The 24,522-nt window shown below is 39.0% G+C and overlaps 2 protein-coding genes across 10 annotated transcripts in view; one reads left to right on the plus strand and one right to left on the minus strand.

Annotated features, from left to right (window-relative positions):
* The window catches only part of lmbrd1 (LMBR1 domain containing 1), a 74,194-nt gene extending 73,228 nt beyond the window's left edge, over positions 1-966 (minus strand). For both annotated transcript variants that reach the window (XM_065959608.1, XM_065959607.1), the window contains exon 1: positions 870-966. In XM_065959608.1, the coding sequence (XP_065815680.1) occupies positions 870-935 (66 nt within the window). In that variant the 5' untranslated portion in view covers positions 936-966. The remainder of the gene's footprint in view (positions 1-869) is intronic.
* A 16,547-nt stretch (positions 967-17,513) lies between these two features.
* LOC109983217 (collagen alpha-1(XIX) chain) overlaps positions 17,514-24,522 on the plus strand; it is a 134,092-nt gene continuing 127,083 nt past the window's right edge. For all 8 annotated transcript variants that reach the window (XM_065959366.1, XM_029277128.2, XM_065959368.1 and 5 more), the window contains exons 1-4: positions 17,514-17,681; positions 21,201-21,323; positions 22,843-22,917; positions 22,998-23,097. In XM_065959366.1, coding sequence (XP_065815438.1) covers positions 21,236-21,323; positions 22,843-22,917; positions 22,998-23,097 — 263 coding nt within the window. In that variant the 5' untranslated portion in view covers positions 17,514-17,681; positions 21,201-21,235. The remainder of the gene's footprint in view (positions 17,682-21,200; positions 21,324-22,842; positions 22,918-22,997; positions 23,098-24,522) is intronic.

The raw sequence follows: 24,522 nt of genomic DNA on the forward strand, positions 1-24,522 counted from the left end.
GAAACACAGCACTAAGGATAAGCATAAACAATATGAAACACAGCACTAAGGATAAGCATAAACAATATGAAACACAGCACTAAGGATAAGCATATACAATATGAAACACAGCACTAAAGATGAGCATGTACAATATGAAACACAGCACTAAGGATAAGCATAAACAATATGAAACACAGCACTAAGGATAAGCATATACAATATGAAACACAGCACTAAGGATAAGCATATACAATATGAAACACAGCACTAAGGATAAGCATATACAATATGAAACACAGCACTAAGGATAAGCATAAACAATATGAAACACAGCACTAAGGATAAGCATATACAATATGAAACACAGCACTAAGGATAAGCATATACAATATGAAACACAGCACTAAGGATAAGCATATACAATATGAAACACAGCACTAAGGATAAGCATAAACAATATGAAACACAGCACTAAGGATGAGCATAAACAATATGAAACACAGCACTAAGGATGAGCATGTACAATATGAAACACAGCACTAAGGATGAGCATAAACAATATGAAACACAGCACTAAGGATGAGCATGTACAATATGAAACACAGCACTAAAGATGAGCATGTACAATATGAAACACAGCACTAAAGATGAGCATGTACAATATGAAACACAGCACTAAGGATAAGCATATACTTTAATCCTTCACTGAGTAAACAACCTGTAAGTGTGTCATGGCTAATGTTAGCTTAAATCCAATTTAGCGTTAATACGTCGCAGTCAAGTCGCGTCTGGAAACACATTAAAACCTCGCTACTAAATCATTTAAACAAACTGTATGACGCTGTGTGAGTTAAATACAGCGACGAGGTAACGTTTCACTCGCTTACCAAAAGTATAAAGGTGAAAATAGACCATCCGAGCAGAGACTCGGAGAGCAACGACTGAGCCGCCATCTTCACTTCCTGTAATAACAAACCCACGTGCCTCCTGATGACGTCACCACGGTGCAGCGGGGAGGGGGGGGGGGGGAGGGGGGGGGCTGCAGCCGCTGTGACGTCATCTTCTCAGAAACTCTGTTGATCTGACCGTAGGAACATATATGTTGGGTAAAAGTTCATATAATATTGTCCTTAATGGATATATACAAAAAATATAATACAATACAAATATAATATATATACAAAAAATATAATACAATACAAATATAATATATATACAAAAAATATAATACAATACAAATATAATATATATACAAAAAATATAATACAATACAAATATAATATATATACAAAAAATATAATACAATAGTAGTCAGTAATAATAGTCCCAGTTTACTTTTTCTTTAAATTTTATTTTATTTACCATTTTGTTTTGTACCTTTTGCACTATTTAGAATGTATTACTGTAAATATTATTTATCTCATTTTACCTTATTTTATTTTATCTTATTTTACCTTATTTTGGTTGTATTGCACCGTGGGACGGAGACAAATGTAATTTCAATTCCACTGTATGTCTGGCATATTTTGAAATTGACAATAAAGTTGACTTTGACTTTGACTTTGAGGTAGGCTATTCAATTATGTTCAAACAGAGGCAACTGTGGAAATGTGGCAACTTCTCTCTGTACATCTCTCTGCAGAATATTTAATTATATAAAATTAAGATATCGATAAACAAAAGTCATGGCCTGCACACCTATAAGCATTATTCTGTCTTTCTTGGACAGATTCTCATTAGTTTTTACATGTATATGTCACTATATATTGATTGATATTTCTTATTCATCAGCCAATCAGCAGAATTTGAAGTAGTACAGAGGTTGAAGTTGGGTTTAATGTAATGTTCAGCTCACAGTCTGTCACTTCCAGGCTGAAGTACTGCAATAATCTCATCTACGGTTCATCATCCAAGACACTGAAGAAACTACAATATATCCAGAATTCTGCAGCTCGTCTCATGAACACATTGTCCCCGTCCTTCAAAACCTCTACTGGCTCCCCATGCCCCGGTGTATCCACTTCAAACTCCTATTTATCACCTACAAAGCCCTCCATAACCTGGCTCCACCCCTTACCTCTCTGAGCTTCTCCACCTACTAGTGCTCCTGCTCTTTTAGGTCTGCTGACGCAAACCTCCTGTCCCCCCTATGCAGGACAAACCCTCAGTCCTAGGGGGTCAGGGTCTACTCCATTGCCACGCCCACCCTCTGGAACTCACTCCCAAAAGACATCATGGACTCCCCCGCTCTCTCCACCTTCAAGAAATCTCTAAAACCTCACCTCTTCTACATCGCCTCCAACCACTAACAAACTCTGTTCTAATCCTCCTTCTCTTATACTATTTCTTCTTTGTATTAACATTGTTTAGTTTTGTTGTTTTTCTTTGTCAAGCGTCTTCAGTATTCAGCACAAAAGCCCTTTATAAGTCTAATGTATTAAGTATATTTCACAGTGACTTCATCCCATTAGTTTCTTTTCACTACAGCAAAGGACATAATCTTACACAGAAGCATTACAAAAAGGTCAATCCACTTTTTAAAGTCATACAGCCAAACTACTCATCCAGTAATGATCCACTTTACAACATAATTATCTGCCTCAATACACTTTAAAGTTGTTGCAAAAAATGAAAGTAGGTCACTGGAAATTAGGGTGCAGCACACCTGTAGTTACATTACCATGTGTAGAGATGATCATTGGGGGGTAATAATTGCCATCAATTATCAACCACAGAGGACCTGCAAACAGCAGCTACGTTTGGTGCTGGAGTAAAGTCCCTTAGCTGATATGATAAATCCATATTGGTAATGAGCTAAATGTAAAATTGCAGTTTAATAATAAAGCTGTTCAACCATAAGCTCCCAGGTTACGTTTATTTTCTCAGGAGTGCACATCTGCTTTTGCATGAAAATGATTTTTCTTTAGCTCCGACTCTGCAGGACATAATCAGCATTGTAATTACATTTGCGGCTAAATTTATGGCTTAATTTCTTCAACCAGCTGGTACAGGAACTGACTTTTATCAGTCTTGTATGCATGACATGTTTAATTAAATTTTCCTCATAGGGGCTGAGGAATATTAAAAAACAATATTGGTTTTAATACCATCTGTTATGCGTCATATAATGGGCCGATGTACTTTAGAGTTTCACAATAAAAAATGAGATCTGCGCTGTCAGATATTTCTGCGTCTACTTGAGAAACTTGTTAAGATGCTTCTTCTTTCATGTCCTCAGTTCAAACGCAAGAGGAGGCGTGAATCCCTAAAAGCCACTGCATGTATTTATTTGATGTATGACAATGCATCAGAGGCATTAGCACTCAGATTTTCACACAAAAAAAGTGGATTCTTTGGGGGCTTGTGCTTTGGTTTAATTCAGCAGAGGATCAAAACTTATGCAAGAATGAGATTTTGAAAACTTTTCCAGACACTTTGTGAGGTGTAAAAAAAAGTCAACTCATGTTTCCTGTGCATGGATAAATTCCACGTAAGTCAGACACACTCTGCATTTCTTTTCTCTCCTTAACTAATTTATCTCCCACATGGTATTTGAATATAAAAAATTGCCTTTTATTTTTATTCATCCATTTCCCCAGTTGTGAGCGCTAATGGAGTATGCTCCATTTATGGCGTATATTATCCTTTAAATTACAACAGTCTAAGTGTGCGCACTCATGCGTCATCATGTCTGGAATAATGGAGATGAAATTAAATTATTACTTGAGTAATTACTTTTGCGAGGGGGGAAAACTATAACAGCCCCGCGGTGACATTGAAGCTCTAAAGTTTCTGAAAGTGAAAATAATACTTCTGTATATTGTGTTCGGGGGAAAATTAGTCTGTTACTCTTTAATTGGACTTGAAGAACCTCCTCACCAGTTAATTAGCTGGTCAGTGTGAGTTTGGACACTTTCTCATTCAACTCTCCAGAAATCAATAACCATATATCTGAACTTCATTTCTTCCTCCTGTCCTGACTTAGACATTTTTAATTAAACTAATGTGATTCGTTCACCACCCATTATTCATTTGCACAGGAAAAGGTAGGTCTACTTAATTCATGCAACCTTTCAAAAAGTGCAAATGCCTTTATGGTGCAGCTTGGCAACATGCCCTAATGGAAACCATGTACTCTATTAAAAAGGGCTTGCTGATAAAAGACAGGAAATTGAGAAGATTTCTGTCAATCAAGGAGTGATTAAGGGTTTAGATGACTTTCATTTAATAAGTGTGTATCATCCTTTTATTTGTCTTTCAATTTCATAATGATTCTCGTCAGCCGCAGGGGGTTCCTGCACAGAATCAGTGTTCCTGATTCTGTGTTTTCCTCCCGGGGTTGATCTTTCCGTTGCAGCAAAAATTACAGTATCGCATCTCTTATCCACTCTTCTTTGTTTGAGGCATAAGGACTTTCTTTCTTGCTCCAGTTGAAGAAAAACAAACGAGATGCTGCAGGAGTGGTTCCAATAGCTGCGGCCATGACACGCTTTCTCCCCCATCAAATGTGTCCTTTAATTTCGGAAATGAAAACGCAATGTCACCATTTAATGACCCTTTACACTGATTGAGCGACAAAGTAAATGGAGCTCAAATGACTAAAAGAGACAGTGATAAAGTGCAGGGTTCTTTGGTTGGATGTGGGATGGGTGTATCTTGTTGTCAGTGTGATGTGTGATGTGGTTATATGGGGTCAGTATTTGAATATACAAGTCTAATCTAGCGTGACTGAAGCTGCACTTTGACTTCAGATAAATCATTTAAGGGGTGTTCAGTGACCTCCTCTTGCTCTAACCTTGACTTTAGCATTAACCTAGGGTGTGTATCATTTGCAGGTGAAGCATCTGCTGCCATAGGTAAATTTATGTAAAGTTTAAAGAGAACATCGCACGAGAACAGGCTGCTGAAAAACACCTTGTCCTGTAACACAAGCGTTAGTCACACACACACACACACACACACACACACACACACACACACACACACACACACACACACACACACACACACACACACACAGTGCTGATCTCTTAATATATATGCAGTGACTGTAGCAGCTGCTCAGTCAGAATAGATACAATATAAGTGTCTTTGAGGGTCCAATATTGAACTTAGATTTTAGTGCGACTAAGAGTTTAAATTGCTTGCTGAAAAAGTGATTGACAGAATTTGAATGAGCCAACCAATCTGATCCTACACTGTAAAAAAAAAACAACTAGTTGTTATAACTTATAAAAGTTAGTGTCTGTGATGCCTTAAAATTATAAGTTAACTGAACTTAAAAAAGTTAAGTTGAGACACATTTGTGATTATTCCAAAGAAATACAATTTTCTAGTCAAATAAACTTGACATCAAGTCAGTTGTACTTAAATCTTTAAGTTAACACAACTTTTGATCACAGTTCAGTTCCTGTAAAATTATCTAGTGAAGGCGAAATGGTCTATCAATTTCTTTTTGACTTGAAATCAAAAATTAAAAAATACTTTATTAAATGTTGAATCCACCTAAAATATTGAGTTAAATTAATTCATCAATCTAAATTGAATATAATATTTCTATTTTAGTCAACTTAAATCAGTTTAGTTGTAACATTGTTCGTGATTCTCTTTGCTTTTGTGGAAACTTCCAACTTCATTTCATATAGCAAGTTAAAAAAAAGTTAGCATCTCTACAGGTTATTCGTTTTATCATAGAAACCAACCAACTGAAGTTCTTCAACCTTTAATAGCAGATCAGATCAAACAGCACATTTTACTCAGGTGATTCTATTTATTCTTAATTTGAGCACTTGTATCCCTTATGGACACTTTAGAAATATTCTTTTTAACCGCCTAATACCTGACTCTAACTGTTTTATTTGATTTTACTTCCTGACTTATCATTGTAGTAATTTCAAGCTTTTTAAATGGTTTTAGTTTATATATTTTATTGCTCTTTTATTAATTTTATTTTTTGTGGTAGCTTTAACTCATTTTGTCTAACTCGTTTGTCATTATGTATATTTTCTCAGCATCATTGTAAAAGAGGGATCGCCCTCAATGATCTCGCCGAGAACATAAATAAAGGTTGATGATTTCAACAGATTCAATTCAAATAGTCATGCCAACTTCCTGCACAAGTGCCTCATATTTAAAGTCTCTCTCATACCGCTGCATGTTTGATATCAAAGAGAAGCACTTTCACAAAGGTAGCACAGTGAGGTCGCCACCAACTGAGTTTCTTTCATTAACTTTCAAAAGACAGACAATTATGAGATCATATTTCAAAAAAACACCCCGCAGAACTATTGCTGCAGGGCAACCCATCATGTTATTGTATCTTTTTGATTCTTTATTCCTTTTTTTTGTCTATGTAGGGGAGGCCTTCATGCCCAGGTGAGCTCACAGAAGTGATGAATGAGACTACTTAATGGCTTCTGAGATTTTTTTTTTGTTTTTTTATGAGCACATGAGCATCAATGGTTACCTCTGCATACAGATTAGTGACAAACACTATGCTCTGTTTGTCTAGTGCTAAGCCATATGTCGATTTAGTAAATGATCCAGTAAAGGCAGCAGGTGTTTCGCCTCTAAACCCAACAATAATGACTCGTATGGCGTAATGGAGAATGAGAATGCAGAGATTAACCTGTTTCTATTCAACGCCACTGACTGCTCGCACAAAAACTACAGTGTTTGCAGAGGTTACATATCCAGAGCAAATACGATGCTGCACATAAAGAGAAACCACACACACATAGACACACATTAAAAAACAAAACGTCTCATACTGTACAGTGCATGTTTACTTTGGGCTTATAGGAATTACAATGCATTATGGGAAGCAGAACAAAGTCACTGAACAGTGAGTGGTAAGCTCAACGAGCAGCTTTTTCTGATTTGATGCATGAGGAGGGAAACACTGAAATAATTTTTAATAAAGTGCGACGCATAATTTATTTCCAGGTTTAAATGAAAACAATCAAATATGAAATTACAAATGTAATATTTGAAGCATTCAACATTAAAAGTGATACATAAAGTTTGAAAAGATGATTTTAAAGCCCTTTGTTATTTAGCTTTGAGACAGCTCTGTGGCCTCTCTCTCCTTGTGTTGCAGGTTCCTGTAATTAGGGCGTGGCTATCTATTCAGGCCGACTGAGAGCACCTGGGCCCATTGCTCCCAGTCATTATAAACGCTGCCAACTTAGTCTGATCAGAGAGACTTTCTGCAGGTGCCTTGTTTGGTTGCTTTGTCTGCCTTCTCTATACAACACATGCACCATACACTTTATACACACCCACTAACCTACACTACTCTACTGACATCCAAACTTCATCTCTTTTGCAAATTAATTCATATTTTTATTAAGTTCAGTGCCTCTCCCTTTATTTTCCATGGCCTTTGAGCCGGTCATGACAGATTCTTAACTTTAACACAGATTTAGTTCACTGATCACATTATTTTATTTGAAACAAAAATGAAAACTGCAAATGATAAATAGATTATTTACATATTGAAAGGCAAATTTAGAACCTCATGGTGTCAAGATTTACTCTTGTTTTAGTTTTTTTTCTTTGTTATGTTGCCAAGTTCTAATTTCCTATTTATTTGGTCATTTACATATAGTGTAAATTTACTGTCATTTCCCCAAGTCTAGTTTGTAGTGTTTCTTGTTTTATTTTGTAATTCTTGTCCTCTGTGTTACTTCCTCCCTTCTGTGTGTTTTCCCTCCTCTTTGATTGCACATTAGTTTCACCTGCATTTTGTTTCTCACACCTGTGGTTGATTAGTCCCCCGTCTATTTATTTTCTGTGTACCTTCCCTCTTGTTCTCAGGTTATTATGAGCTGAACTGTGTTCATGTGTGTTTGTAGGCTACATTTTCTTGGTGGCTCTTTGTGGTTTCTCCCTTTTGTTGGATTTTCAAAGAAGTAAGCCTTCTTTTGTTTTCTTGGATTTAGTTTAGGCCTATATTAAATCCCACTGAAGTCTACTCTTGGGCCCTACTCTTTGCTTTTAACACACTTTTACATTCGAATTTGTTAAATCCTCAAGAAATACATTTCTTTTTGTGCTGTGTCAAAGTAATGTGTGCAAGGCTATATATCTCTCAAATCTGAGTTTACCTGTGCAAGCAGTAGAAAGGAAAATGGCATCAAGTACTAATGTATAGACCATAGACTATAGACACAGTAAATATCATATTAATTTAAGTAACAGCCCTGACGAGCCCTTCTTAATTTACAGTACGGACAGACCCCCCCTCTTCAAAAATGGTTGAATCCAAATCATCTAACAGACTCAGCAGACCTCTGAAAGCATCTTTTTAATTAGAATAGAATAGAATAGAATGTCTTTATTGTCATTATGCACTTGTACAATGAAATGATTTGGCTTCACCTTAAAGTGCACACACATGCAAGCATCCACAGCTAAAAACAACAAAAGAAGAAAATTAAGAAAAAGGAACTCTCATTCAGATAGGATGGGCAATGTATGGTAGGAGTTATTTACAGGTAGTAGCGTAACAGAATATAAATAGATATTGCAGAAATAAAAAATAAATATTGCACAGTATGAAATGTAAAACAATTGCAGAAATATAAAATAAGATAAATATTGCACAGTATGAAATGTAAGATATTGCAGAAATATAAAATAAATATTGCACAGTATGTGTGGTGAGGGTGGGACGGTCAGCGCATGTCCAGGTTCAGTGTGGTTATGGCTCTGGGGAAGAAGCTGTCCTTGAGTCTGTTTGTCCGTGCTCTGACAGACCTGTAGCGTCTGCCAGAGGGCAACATGTCGAACAGATGACAGCCGGGGTGTGAGCTGTCCTTTACCATGTTTTTTGCCCTGTTCAGGCAGCAGGAGTTATAAATGTCATTAAGTGAGGGAAGTGTGCAGCCGATGATCTTTTGTGCTGTGTTTATTACTCTCTGAAGCCCCTTTCTGTCTGCTTCAGTGCAGCTGGTGTACCACACTGTGATGCGGTACAGCAGCAGGCTCTCGATGGAAGAGCGGTAGAAGTTCACCAGCAGCTTCTCATTCAGGTTGTTCTTCCTGAGCACTCTCAGGCAGTGCAGGCGCTGCTGTGCCTTCTTGGTGATCTCAGAGATATTGGGAGTCCAGGAGAGGTCAGCAGAGATGAGGGTGCCCAGGAACTTGGAGGTTTGGACCCTCTCTACACAGACAGCGTTGATGTGGAGGGGAGCTGGGTCTGCGCGGTGCTTCCTGAAGTCGAAGATGATTTCCTTTGTTTTCTTGGTGTTCAGTGTTCAGGTTGTTCACTGAACACCACGTTGTCAACTTCAGGATCTCATCCCTGTATGCAGACTCGTCTCCCCCTGAGATTAGTCCAACCACAGTGGTATCGTCTGCGAACTTGGCGGTGGTGTTACGAAATGTAACAACACCGGGGTGGGTTGGGCTACAGTCGTATGTGTAGAGGGAGTACAGTAGTGGGCTCAGTACACACCCCTGTGGAGAGCCGGTGCTGAGTGCGGGTGGAGGCCTAAGTGCGACAGTTTTTTAACCAGAATGTCCGGGATGATTGTGTTGAAGGCTGAGCTGTAGTCAATGAAAAGTAGCCTTACATAGCTCCACTGGTGTTCCAGGTGGCTCAGCGCAGTGTGGAGAGCTATGGCGTCCTCTGTGGATCTGTTTGCTCTATACGCAAACTGGTGTGGGTCGAAGGTCTGAGGAAGGCTGGCTTTGATGTGGTATAAAACCAGCCTCTCAAAGCACTTCATGATGTGTCAGAGCAACTGGACGGTAGTCGTTGAGGCTGTCTGTGGTTGATTTCTTGGGCACGGGTATGATTGTGACTGATTTCAGGCGGGATGGAATGGTGGCTTGTGACAGGGAGAGGTTGAAGATGCAGGTGAAGACTTGTGAGAGCTGGTCTGCACAGGCTTTGAGCACCTTCCCTGGTACTCCGTCTGGGCCAGCTGCTTTCCTGGGGTTTACTGCTCTTAGCACCCGTCTCACTTCGTGCTCCTGTACAGTGAGTGTGACGGTGCTATGTGCTGGTGGAGGCTGAGGTGCTGTGGCTGTGTGGAGCTCAATTTTCTCAAACCGTGCAAAGAAGCAGTTCAGCTCCTCTGCCAGCGAGGCGTCTGAGTTCCCAGGTGTGATGTTGCAGCCCCTGAAGTTTGTGATTTGTTGTATGCCTTGCCACACCTGTCGTGGGTTGTTGTCAGAGAGGTGGTCCTCTATCCTCCTCCTGTAGGCCGACTTAGCATCCTTGATTCCTCTCTTCAGGTCGGCTCTAGAAGCACTATACAGCTCTCTATCACCTGACCTGAAGGCAGAGTCGCGGTTTCTAAGCAGCATTCGGACCTGGCTGGTCATCCAAGGAAAAACCGGATGCTTTTTTCAACAGTGACATTTTCAATGCAGTACTTGATGTAGGTCAGTACTGTCTCTGTGTGTTCTGCCAGGTACTGATGTTCAAATACGTCCCACTGGGTGTTAGCAAAGCAGTCCTGTAGCTGAGAAAGTGCATCAAGGTTAATTAGGTAGGTATTTAACAACTAAAGCTATTGCCAAACATTATACAAGTCATAAGGTCTAGCTACGTGCGCCAGTTTGTAGGGTTAGCACCCAGTTAGCATCCTCAGAGTTTTGCTCAATAAGCTAGTTCAGTAGGCTTTGAGTCATGGGGGAAGGGGGCATTCAGGTACTTCCCAAATGCTCAGATTTTCCAAGCATAAAAGAGGTTCCTCTAACTGAATTGAGCAAACATACATAAAACGTTTTGGATAATTAATATAACACTAACTTCGGTCCGCCATGTTTTTGTGCAATATTACACCGATTCTGTAAAGAAGTGACGTTTATTTATGTAGACTAGCACCTTTCAAGACTGCTTCACAATACAAAAAAACTCAGTTAGAAAAAGTAGACATTAATTAAAAGACACTTACATAAAATCTAAGATAGACAAATCAAACAAAGACAAGTCTGAACAGATGGGTCTTAAACTTTTGTGTCCACAGAGTTATGTCATCTCAGCAGTTGTGAAACATTTCAGTGGGTGTTTTCTGGAATTTCCCCAGTCGAAAACTGACTTTTCCGACTTATCTTCGCCACGTGAAGATACGCTTGAGTCATGTTTTCTGTTTAAAGATGACAGAAATTAGCAAGCAGGCAAGATACAATTTTATAATCTGACAAAATATCCTTTAAAAACAAATCAACTTGGGTCTCTTACTAATTATAAAGACGTTGCAGCCTACATTTTTATGATTCCAAACTGCATACTTTATCAACTGTAAATGTATCTGTCTGCAGTTTTATGAAAATGTTTGGACCTACATTTATTCTTTCCATGTTGATATTTCACCATTCACTGTGAGACATGTATAAGCAGAAGTTTCAGCTTTATTTCAGCTTCATTTTGATTTGTTTTACGTTGTATGATTCATTTCAGCAGCATGGAAACATTTCTTGGAAACCTCAAATGTAATAAGAACACTGGAACAAGGTGAGTGGGTTATTTTTCAACATTTCACTTTAACTTATTGATAGGAATGACATCTGATTTAATCATTTTTCAAACTGGAAACAACTGCTCACATTATTAAAAAGCTCTTTGTTTATTTGGTGAAAACATGAAATGATTAAAGTGCACAGGGATAAACGAATCATTTAAAAACATGATTTCAGACTTTATGTCTTGAGATATTTTTAAGTCAATCAATCGGAAGTTCACCAAACATGGAAATGTTACGTCTGGGTGTCAGAAAGAGCATGACCATCTGTTGCATGCTACGCCCCCCAGTCTTATATGTTATCTGACTTCTTCACAGTCTATTAGATAGGAAATACCATTTAAAAAAATAATAATTTCAAAGCCAGCTTTCCAAAATAAAATTCTAGAGGATATGGAGGCATAATCGTTATTTACGGCTTTTTGTGCCTTTACTTTAGAGATACAGGATAGTAGATAGAGTCAGAAATTTGTTGGAGAGAGAGAGAGAGAGTGGGGAATGACATGCAGGAAAGGAGCCACAGGTTGGATTTGAACCAGGGCCGCCCGTCTGGAGGACTACAGCTTCCGTACATCGGGCAGGCACACTTACCACAAGGCTACTGGCGCCCTTAGAGGCATTATCTTTTGGAGAAAAATTTATATTTTAAATTTTTAGAATTCATTTCTGTCCTCATGAATCTGGTTTGGTTTGTATGTCACTGTTCAGTTATCTAAAGGTAACAAGCAGGCTAAGATTCTCGTGTCCTCTAGTGGTGCAAATGTTGGTATTTTGCTTTTATTGTTTGTTAATTCAGACTTTGAATTCTTTTAGGATTCAGCTTATTCAAATGCCTCGGTTCTAAATTAAAACAAATGATGGTAAGTGTCCATTGAAAAAACTGAAAGTGGTCTCACTGATAAGCTTACCGATTCAGTAATCTGTTAGAAACCGCCACGTCCTCAACTTTCAATAATACAAAATGGAAAAAGGCGTGTTGGGAAGCTGCTGAGCTACAGTGAAGGTTTGGTGAACACGATTACCTTTCGACTATTTGCACCATTAAAAAACATCAACAGCAGCCATGTGTGGAAAACAACGTCCTGGATAATCCAAACGACCCCACTGAACTGTTTCCAATTGGAACTGCTAACGAAAGCACCCTGAAAAACTTTTGACAGCATGTGATTTATCGAGGATTGTGAAGGAGAGTGAGGCGGGAGCACAAATCCTCAATTCCAGCTAACAAATTACAGAGTGTCACTTTTCTTTTTTAAATACAGGTTTGGCTCACAACACCCAAACAATCTGTCTTTGCCCGGGGAGGAGAGACCAGTTGACGACATGGCTTTTCACAACGCTGTGAGAAGTGGGCAAAAATAGTGAAGCGGGAAAACTTAACGCTTCAGTCAAAAGTCATTGAGATAGCAACCAGAGATAGCATACCTGAGTGATACTTCTTAAATCATGTTTTCCATTTATTTATTGAAGAAATCATCTTAAGAATAAGGAAGTGTTAAGTTCCCTGAGATGGTTTTGGGATGAGGGGAGTAACAATACAAATTTAAAACGAAGAAAAAAGACGAGGAATTTACAAAAACTAACAATTTAACTGAAAACGAGCTTTGATTAAAAAACAGCTCAAGAGAAGCCAAACATTAACAAATGTATGCCTAGTCCTAGTTTTTAACTTTTTAGCTTTTCGTACACAAGGAAACCGCGTTTTAGGTCACGGAAAACGCACGTTTTTGACAACCCGTTCCAGGGTAAAGTTTTACATAAACTCCATTTTGGTGACATAGCAGACGTAACCAAACCGGTGCTCCCACTACGTTGATTGGCAGAAGTGGCAGAATGGACAACTTTGTATTATTTCAGAAGAATGGGGAGAACATTTTATCACGTCATGGACATCGTTTTTGACTTGGCGTGCTCATGAGAGTGGTGACAGTGCATTTTTGCGTTTTCATGTGGACGATGATGTTGAGAACTGAGCGTGTGTGGACAGGATTATTTCATGAAACGGAGGAGGAAAACCTCAGTTTAAAAAAAATACCTGCCAACATCAAATTAGAGAAAACATGGCGCCTCGTCAGACGACGCCCTTCTTCCACTGAAGCAGTATCTCATCTCAGCTTCCACACGATCACTGCATGACCCACTGCCTACTGATCTCGCCTCTCTCCTGCTTTTAATGCCGAGGAGTCGGACCTTTGATCGCTAGTCAGGCGAGCAGCAGCCTGCAGAGCAACAGGAGAGAGAGAAACAAACACACTACAGCACGAAACAGGAAGTACTTACACATGTTGTTATCACTGTTGTGCAGTTGAATGTAAGCTAGTAAAGACAAACACAATGTTTCTCCTCTTCTACAAAATGTTTTTGGTGTCTGTACTCAGAACATTTCTCAAACTGAGATCATGTCCCGGGTATTTCTTCAAGTTTCCTGTCAGCTTTCAGGACCTTGTACTTTATAAGATGTCACTCCAGTGGAGAAATTCACCTTGATTCAGCGATTGGTGGGATGCATTTGTCAGCGGCTGTTTTGCCGACACACAATCCATCTCTTCAGTCGGAGCGCACACAAAGCTGCACACGTTGAGGTGTTCGGGTGACTAAATATGATGTCAGTGGAACAGATGACGCATTCTCCTCTGTTTTTCTAAACAAATAGAAAGACCAGATTTGATCCGTCTGTATTCATATATCTCGATTATATTGATTTCTCATCACACAGAATTCATTTTTGATGCACTAATTAAATCTTTTGCCCGGTCCATGGTTGCATCATTTTCTAAAACCCAACTCACAGAGACGTTTGGGGCGCGATATCTTCACACGTTGGACATACTGTAGTATGCAGAAATATGAATGACAGTGTGAAGTTGATGTTAAATGGCCATCAAGTCTCGGTACTATTTTCTTTATTTCACCACGACCTGATCTTACCCTGACCTTACAGGATCCCTCAGCTGGATCCGACACATCCCACAGAGTCATGGTTTAGTTCTTTATTTAAAGGGCTTGGAGCTTATTATTCTAGTCCTCCCAAATATGAACAAGCTCAGAAGCTTTCTTTTTCACTATAAATTTGGGTTTTTCAAAAGCCAAACCTGACGTCCATTCTTTTAACCAACGGCCAGGAGAGGGTGAACACCAGTTTATCCAACAGAAAGCAAGAAGGCGTAGTTTTGTTTGAATGTGTCCCCTGTATGCAGCATCAGTTTGTTATTAGTTTAAGCTGTTAATGATTCAGACAAACTTTTTAACCATGGAAATCATTTTGAGATTAGTTGAACGTCTTTGCAGCTTAACTGTGTTTACCTTAAGTCAGTGTCAGAATCTGTACCTGACTGATTCAAAAATCTGCGCTCAAGTTTGATAAAGAAAATCAAAAGAGCCCTTTAAAAGACCGGACACATGAGGAAAAAGTGACTTTTTTATACTGTTCTCATAGATAACAACAAACAAGAACATGCATGAAGTTTTAAATCACAGACAAAAAGCTCGACAAGGTGAAAAGTATTTTACAATTATAAAGATTCTGCAAGAATAAAGAAGAGGGTGCAGCGGTGGAGGTTACATAGAAGGCTCTTTTTGTTTTTAAAGATGTTTTTATTGAAGGCATTTTTTTTTTTACATATAGGAGCAAAAGAGAGACAGAAAAACAAACACAATCGAACACAGTAACCCTCCCACCCACCCGCATCCCTGGTTTGGTAAAAAATAAATGATAAAATACATTCCCCCTTGGTTACAACTGAAACCTCACATTAAATCAGATTTTTTTTTACAGTTTGCTTATTTAAACAGATAATGTGAGTTAGTAGAAGTTGTGTATACATGAGGTACAAGGGTTAGAAAGTGTCATGTCTACCTTCAGAGTTTCATAGAAAAGAAAAGAACAACAGAAAAGTGTGATTTCACGAACAGACAAATGCATTAAAGACATAAAGAGAGTCTTTCTTGTGTGTTAACTGTGAGAAAAGCTGCAATTATTCAGCTGCAAGATTGAAGTTACTCACTCGCAACAAACACAAAGAAAAACAGGATGGAAACAATCATGAAACCACCACTTAAAAGAAAATGTTTGAACAATTTTAACAAAGAAATGTAGCCATCTGCTACGTTTAAAATCTCTTTGTGTCTTTATTGCTTTTATCATATTACTGAAAACTACGCCTGTGTGTGTGTGTGTGTGTGTGTGTGTGTGTGTGTGTGTGTGTGTGTGTGTGTGTGTGTGTGTGTGTGTGTGTGTGTGTGTGTGTGTGTGTGTGTGTGTGTGTGTGTGTGTGTGTGTGTTTCTGTATATGTGTGTGTGTGTTTCTGTATATGTGTGTGTGTGTGTGTCCCTGTGGTGAAGGGGAGGGTGCGCTGAAATCATCTGTCCAAACAGTCATGTGTGTGTGTGTGTGTGTGTGTGTGTGTGTGTGTGTGTGTGTGTGTGTGTGTGTGTGTGTGTGTGTGTGTGTGTGTGTGTGTGTGTGTGTGTGTGGGGAGCCTGAGCACCTGTTTGTGTGGAGCGGGTGTCTTGAACTGTGGGTGTGCTGTTTCAAGGAATACTTGTGAGCGGACAAAGTACCTGAGCTTTAACCTTCATTCAGCTTGAACCAACACGCTTTAGTTTGGAAACACAGGCGGACAGAAAACTGCTCTGATTGGAGTTGCATTAGTGATCCACCAGACAAAGTGTAGAGTATGTTCAAGTCGTGGAGCAGGGTTGGTATTGCAACATGTCTTCAGACTAAAATAGTAAGAGTACGAGCGTGTTGCTGTAGGCCCGCCTTTACAGCTCAGAGCTGGGGCTTCATTATGTCTTCACGGAGCCTCAGGAAACGCACCTCGATTACAAAAGATCCATTAAAAGCTTTAAAGTAAGGTGGTCAAAATGATCCTCCTTCAATACTTTAATATGCAGCACAGTCAACTTTGTTTGAAACAACCAAGGTCGACCAACGCCCTTTCAGAGTAAAAAGGTCAAACATGCAAATAGGAAAACATCATGAAATTATATTCAAAATAAAAGCTCAATCTGTTGTTTTAGGATTCAATCTAGTTTATTTTAATGATTAACACTTCTGAAAACTACTGACGCTGCAAGCAAACTTCAGTATTTTGTCTATATTGCATTAATATGAAATATTGCCAATGTACTTGTGTAGTTAAGACAGTTTCCAGGAGTTTGTTAGCACATTTTTGATAATTAAAAACAAGAAAATCCTCATTTTTTGCCATTTTCTTGTGTTTTTCTAATTTTTACTAGTATCATATCAAGTTTAAAATATCGCATTGTGACTTCTTTAAGTAACTATAACATTTAATTAGACCATTAAGACTCCTTTGCAGCTAAAATAAAATAATAAAAATTAATTAAACAATGTTATTTATGAATATTTTTGGCATTTTAATTTTTTCAAACTTCTAAAAGGTTTTAACATTTTAATTTATATATTTGGTTTAAAAAAGACTTAAGCATCATGTGCATTTATTCTGCCAATCGTACCCTAACTATGAGAGTTTGAACTTGGAGAGAAACAAATCCAAACATTAACTTTATTATTTTTTATAATGGGCGCAATAAGGGCCCCTTCCTCCTTTGGGGCCCGGGATAGTTAGTCCCACTTGCCCTGCCTCACTGTGACGCCCCTGAGTCTTTATCCTATCCTGCTCTTAATCTGCTCTCTACCTTTTTGTGATGAAAAGACAGGTGAGAATGCTTTTCTTCTCCTTTTTTCCCCGCACTTGAATCAAGATGAATTAGGCGTTAAAAGACTTCTTGTATACTTTAAAATGAAGCACGACTTTTATTCTCACGACTAAAAACACACACATGAAGCCCACTTTAAAGGCAAGCAAATAAAAGATGAATTCGGCCCTCTGTTCTGAGAATCTGGTGAGACGATAATACATCAAACAGGATTTAATTCCTGCACCTGGCTCCCTTAAACAAGAGAGTTAGTTCGGAGCCCCCTGTGGGCATTTATTCCCCCTAATATGAAAGCTTTCAGCGTGTGTTCCGCTTGTTTGCTGAAGTCTCTTGTCAGTGCATTTCAGTAATAATGACAGAGTGGGAGGGCCACTCGGTGCAACTAATAAGGACCGCGATCTAGCAGGCGATCCCACTGTGACTTTTATTTCCAAGTCCTGGAATCCGGAATCAGACTGATCGTTATCACACATGGATTATGCTTTTATCGCTGTTTTTTATTTCTTTTTGCTCTAGAGGAAACTTTCCCTGCAACTGTAAGTACTTAACAGAGCAAATTTATTTCAAAAATCACTCGACTTTTATGTAAATATCAGCGCGTAAAACCATCGGAAGACACGCTTACAGGGGACACCTTTTTGCACGTGTCCACCCGGTGTTCAATCGTTTCCATTTTTTCCGCATGGTTTTGGTGTTTGTAACTTGTTCATTAAAAACAGGTCATTTGTGATTCCTGAACGCTCCGCAGCAGTAAACATGTATACCGGATTGCATCACTTGTTGTAAACAGCAAAGTGCAAATTGCGCACGAAGACCCTGAAACAAAAAAAAACTCAACCTCTTCATTCCGTAATTATTAAAAAAAAATGTTAAAAAAGCACCCAGCCAATCAGCGGTGGCGCACAGAGACACGCTTCTTTGAATATTGCAAAGTGAAGTTATTACGGAATGATGGAGACACCGGGGCAGAGTAACTTCACTCTCAGCTGCTTGTGCTCCCTCTAAAACCATGGAAAATGCGTTTTAATAACCTGAAACTGTTATTATATTGAACAAGTTTAAGGTGATAATCCAAGCAGATAGAGCAGCAGGATTTTAACACAGGGTGAAATAACTCGTGGACTTAATTTAACTCCAAACCAAATCCTCAGAATTGAGAATAAATCATGTACAGATGATTCTAAAATATCTTGGATTAAGACCCGCGTGTACTGCATGCATTTGCAGAAATAACTGGAATAACATTTCAGCTTCACACAGACGAGGAATGTGATCCCTCTGTAGTGCTACTTGTCTGCAGCCCCATGCATGGTTGTAGTTGTCAGAGGCATGGTCACTTCATCTCCAAGCGCCATGATACTGTCAGGCCTGCATGCGAAACTTAATGATCCAGTGGGAGAAGGAAGAGTGCTCCAAACATAAGGATTGTAATTTATTATTGGTGCAAGATTAATTTTTGTAAGAAGGAGGCAAGTTACAGAAGGAGAGGATCATGAGAAATACTGCTGGTCACACTACTGTATAAGGGGACTGTACGTGTAAATTATCTTAATGTGTGGTGGCTGTTCTGTGTTCTGCGGAGGTCAAGTGCATAACTCAAAATCTGTCTTCAGCCATTTGTTCCCCAGCGGAATTAGATTAATGTGCTCCAGGAAGGAAAAATCACATCACAAGTTTGTTTTTTAAAGCAAACGTTATTATGAAATATTGCCCCATGATTTTCTGCCTGATTAATGACCCATGTGAAGTAGCATTAACATGATATCAAACTTCAAACGATATTGATACCATGGTAAAGTAGTCAAATTGCACAAACACGTTGGCAAAGTTTCAACATCGAAATGTCACTTTGTTTGGTTTTAAAACACAGTATCGAAACTCAACAAAGATTTGGAAAATGATTGACCTTCATCTAAAATGTTCTTGTGTTTTTTTAGACAATAATTAATAACAAATTGTGTTAAAAAGAAGCCAACTTTGATGTTTTTTTATTTCTATTTCTTTGCATCCAATCATCCTCACAACTCTTGCAGCGCACCAAATTGAAATGAAAAGTTCTGCAGACATTTGTTGATGTGTTTCTGTTTGCATTAGAACAGTCAACTGGACTGTACTGATTCCTTGGCATGAGGTATGATTTGTAGCTTCGTTTTCCTTTTGATTAAAAAGATATTAAACTTGTTCAAACATGGATTTATTCACTTTCACGTCTGCACTCTGATTTTTTCTTTTAGTCCTGTATAGAAATTTGTTCTTATTGTGTTGTCCTAAAAAGAAAGCCCATGAAATAACTTCTTCTTTGTGTGCATGTTCATTCATCATCGCTGTTTTGGCAGATCACCAAAGATAGTAGACAAAGTTATCCAGACAATAACTGAAGGCTGTTTAGTTTGTATTTTTTGAATTGGAGCAGTCGCCTGTACTCTACCCACTTTGGACCCGACTCTTACTCTCCAGGAGGACTCTACTGCCCTTAAAGAAAAAACCTTGCCTTCTTTGCAATGGCACGAGAGCAATGCAGAAGATTCCACTTGGCAGTATTGTGAAATGCTTTCGGAGACTTGCTTGTAACTGGAGGTTTCCAGGTTTGGTACTCGCATGTGTCCCCTTTGATCAGGACGCCGCTGAGAGCTTACAGATCAAAACACAACGGAGTGTTAATAGAGCGCCACGGACACAAAGATTAAGGCTGTGGCATTAAGAGTGAATCCAAACAAACAACACTTGAGGAGCCAATAGTCTGGGTGTTGTAAATGTATTGCACCTCTAATACAATTCCTCTGTTACCCACACTGTTATCTTAATTTGGTGAGGAAATAAATTAACTTTGAGTGGAGGATAAAAGTCAAAACAGGGATATGAGGACAGTATTAATAACACATAAATTCATGTTTAAACATACTTACTTTTTGTGTCTCTTTAACGGGTAATATCTTCCCATTGTCGGTCTTTATCCTGTCGTTGTATTCTGAGCACATTTAGCACATCAACAAACTTCTGCTGCTCATTTATGGAGAAGACATACAAGCCTAATGAATTACAAACTGTCTGAGGAGAACAACAGGAAAGCTTGGCTCGCCAGTTAACAACCGAAACCTCAACATAAACATAGCTGAGAGTATAATGATCTTGCTGCCGCACAGACGTCTCCATTCATCAGTGTATGGCAGGTGTTCATGAAAACTAATGAATGAAGGACTCAGAAGAGCGTTCGTACATAAATAAGCAGAGGCTTTAGGGACGTATGAGTGGATGTGAGAGTCGATAAGACAACATGCTGTAATCATATTCAGTGGATAAGTATGTAAAGAGTAAGAATGTTTCTCCTTAGCTTGCAGAGGAATCCATCATACTTCAGATTGTATCAGTGCTGGCCTGGCTGAATGAATCCAACTAAGTCAAAGTTGATGATTTACCTATAAACTGTATAAAACATGGACGAAGCGTCAGTGACATCATTGGCTCTGAAGAGGAATTGTGAAGCTGGACGATGGCGGTTCGAAAAGCTAACTCAACCTCACTTTCAGTCGATCTAGGAACATTATTTACTGCCTATTGTAATGGTTGGAAAAAAATCATTTCATGTAAAAATCAAGATTCTTATCTTCTGAGATTTTAAATCAATTAATAACAATTAACAAAAATCACTCCCTGCTAAGTGCTAAGGCTAGACTAAGTAGAATGCTAAATGGGGCAGCAAGAAATTCAGCCAGTCTCACAGATAACTGAAGTAGATCCTGAAGTATGTACAGATTCATAGACTTTGAATCATGAATCCAGAAACATTTTAAATTGAAAATAGATTCTGAATTGAACCGTGACCCCCAAGAATTGAAATCGAATCGAATCGTGAGAAACCCAAAGATTCCCAGCCCTATTGCATACTACGTTCACCAGTAGCAGTATGACTGCTGCCAGTCGGTGGTTATTCCTCAGTATGTCCCGGGTAAGCCGGGTTTCTAGTCTTTGTATGCTGACGGTGAGGTGTGTTTACAGTTTGTTGTGTTCGTTTCATGACTGAAGTGTAAAATACAATCTCTTCTGTTTCCATCCAGGTTTTCAAGCAGACTAGCTCTCCAGTGTCCGAGCCATGATTTGCTTGTTAAGATGGACTGCTTTCCTTTGGACTGTAAATTCCATTCCTGGCACTCTTGGAATGGCAGTGACTGAACGAGCAGGTATGTGTGTTTGTTGTTGTTCTTGACCTCTTTATCCAGAAACTCTTGTATTTCAACAGCTGACTGTATGTGTGAAAAAGTATCTATTTAAGTTTGAAGGTGGCAGTTGTCATGCGGCTATAGATTTATATTAATGGTTCTTCTGAAATGTTTGTTGTTCTTTACTTGAGATAATCATGAGATATTCTTGAATAGAGTATGATTCATCGATTATGGAGATCAGGGTTGATTCCAATGTGTAAATGAACAATTAGCCCATTGCCAATTCTGACATGGATGTTTTTTTCATAACTTCTTCCTAACATGTTTGTTATTTTAAGGAGCTGTGTGATTGGATATATTTAATTGTTTTCCTTCCTCTTGAAATGCCACTGGAACATGTCAGACAAACAGCATGTCACTGATCTTTCTCAGAGACGATGAGAGACTTTCTCACTTTACAATGTTGACATTTTCTGTCACATTTAACCATGACAAGAAATGAGAGTAAGTCCAACAGCTGACTTCTTCTACCCATGACAACAAATTAATCTATGAATCAGAAGGCATACTAGCCTGCCAGCATTAAATTGATGCGACACATCAGCTACTGATATAGTTGTAAGTATTGGCCGTTACCCATGTAAAGGTCACATCGGTGCATCTCTAGAGAAGAACATACAAATATTATTTGAGTTAACAACAATATTTAAAAGTCTTGGTTGCTCTTAATCCGTCCATCCATCCATCCATCCATCCATCCATCCATCCATCCTGCCCGCCATTATCTATAGCCGATCCCAGCTGTCATTGGATGAGAGGCGGGTTACACCCTGGGCTGGTCACCAGTCAATCACAGAGTTGACATATAGAGACAGGAAACCAGCCACACTCACATTCACACCTACGGGGCAATTTATCAGAGTCACCAGTTAACCTAACGAGCATGTCTTTGGACTGTGGGAGGAAGCCGGAGTACCTGGAGAGAACCCACACATGCACGGGGAGAACATGCAAACTCCTCACAGAGAGGCTCCTGTCAGACGAGGATTCAAACCAGGAACCTCCACGCTGTGCAGCCCCCTCTTGATTAATGTTGTAGATAAATATATCCAATCTTTTACCAATATGGTTTAATATTTATGCACGATGATAAACCAACCTTTGTAATGTCTCAAATGTGAAACGACCAAATTGACTTTTAAAGTGTTCAGTATTCATAAAGTCAATCTCCATGTAATTTCTCTAAAGGAATGCAGGCTTGCCCTTTAAATGCATTTCAGAGTCTTTTCTCTGCTGGTTTATTTTTTTAAAGTTTAAACTTATGTTTGAAAGATTAATTGGGAGAATCAACTCTGAATTGATTTTCTGCTCCGATGTAGATGTCTCCTAAAGGTTTCTTTTTAAAAAATGCATTCTGAAAATGAAAATAAATGCACGATTCAATTTATCATTTGCTCTTCTGTGGTGCTAGTCAAAAGTGGTTCAAAATATAAATGAGTTTCTGCAATGAATAAACTTTTTTTTGGCTTTCCTCTAGATGACACATGTCCGCCTCTGAGTGTAGAGGAAGACAGGTTTTCTGAAGTTTTAGACCGGCCCCTCCAAATCACAGGTATGTCCTGAATAAGCAGCATGAATAAATCAAGTATTGACTTGTGTACGTGTGGTGACACTTTGCTCTCCCGCTCGCAGGATTTGATCTCACAGAAAAGTTTCTCCTTCGAAAAGGAACAGTCTCAGAAGACCTTCCGTCATTTCGTCTGGGAAGCAGTCCGCTCATTAAACCAACGAAGTGAGTAAACGAGTAAACGCGCGTGTGTGTCGGCACGTAGTCTTGTTGTTTTTCTGCATCATCCGGGCTCAGTAGTTATACTCTGGTGCCCTTATAGCGTTTGAGGATAACTCAGAGAGACGGCCTGCATGTCAGCCACAAACCAGTAAATAATCCTCCTGTACTGTATGTTGCTTCATTTCTTCCAATCTCCTGCTCGTGTCTGTGGAACTGAAGCACAGTACAATGCTGTAAGATGCAGCCACTCATGTGTGGACAGAGCAACAACAAAAAGCATCAAACTGGAATATTTAACTGGGATTAAAACCAGTTTTTGTGCTGTTCTGCTCCCTCATTTGAAGAGTCCTGGCTATTTCTTAAAACTGTAATATTTTAAACCATGTGATACTTAAATGTACAATATATAGAATTTTATGACAATGTATAAAATAGTAAAAAATTGACTAAACCTACTTTATGTTTTTGTCTAGTATTTACATTACCTCAAATATTTCCAACAGTTATCAAAGCCAGAGAAATCTGTTATTTCATAGTTGTAACAGGACGTGTCTTGTCGCGGCGGCCGCCATGACACACAGAATGTTTACCGTTGCCGTGGAAACACCAGATATTACGTCAAAGACCGCTACACAAGGAAGCGGGAGTTGCTACTGAAAGCCGTACTGTTGCTGCATGTGCTGCTGAGATAAAAACATCATGTAAATTATACTCGGATACATTAGCTCGTCTACAAACATATTCTCTTCCTCAGGTCTTTTTTGCCTGTTTGTCTTGACTACGTTAACGCAGTTCGGTTTTGACCGGTGGGGGGAGTAGCAGAGAGAACTCCCATGATTCCCCGCTGGCCTCGACGTCATCTTTTGTTATTGTAGTATTCATTGAGAGCCCCATTGGCGGCTGAATCTCCAGATTGTGTCTTTAAAAGAATAGTTAAAATACAAGATGTTAAGAACATGATACAGGTGTAAGCTTACCTTACCTGCTGATGTAGTGACATACTTAAAAAAAAAAAAAAAACAGTATAGTCGTAGCTGGATGACATGGAAGAGTTGACTTTTGGCAACCCAGATATGCCCCGCTCAGAGAAGGATTTCCATTTGCCCCGGCTAATAAGGGCAAGCAGTGAGGTGAGCTGTTAGACGGGAGAATAATACGAACAGAATTAATATATATTGCGTTTATTCTAGAAATCTCCTTAGGGTGAAGAGTAGGACATAACGGAGAGGAAGGGGAAGTGCGAGCGCGTATAATAAGACAGGAATATTAAAATAACTACACAAATGACACACGAAGGAGCCATTTAGCGAAGGCCTTTATTCCCCTGGTCAAACGGTGGAGCCTCTCTGAGACTTAACCTTGGCGCTGATACGATGATTTAGCGGGGGATTTGAATGTGATATATTATTTATAAAGGCCTGTTGCACT

The sequence above is a fragment of the Labrus bergylta genome, chromosome 10 (assembly GCF_963930695.1).
Source record: "Labrus bergylta chromosome 10, fLabBer1.1, whole genome shotgun sequence".
In the NCBI taxonomy this organism is placed as follows: Eukaryota; Metazoa; Chordata; class Actinopteri; order Labriformes; family Labridae; genus Labrus; species Labrus bergylta.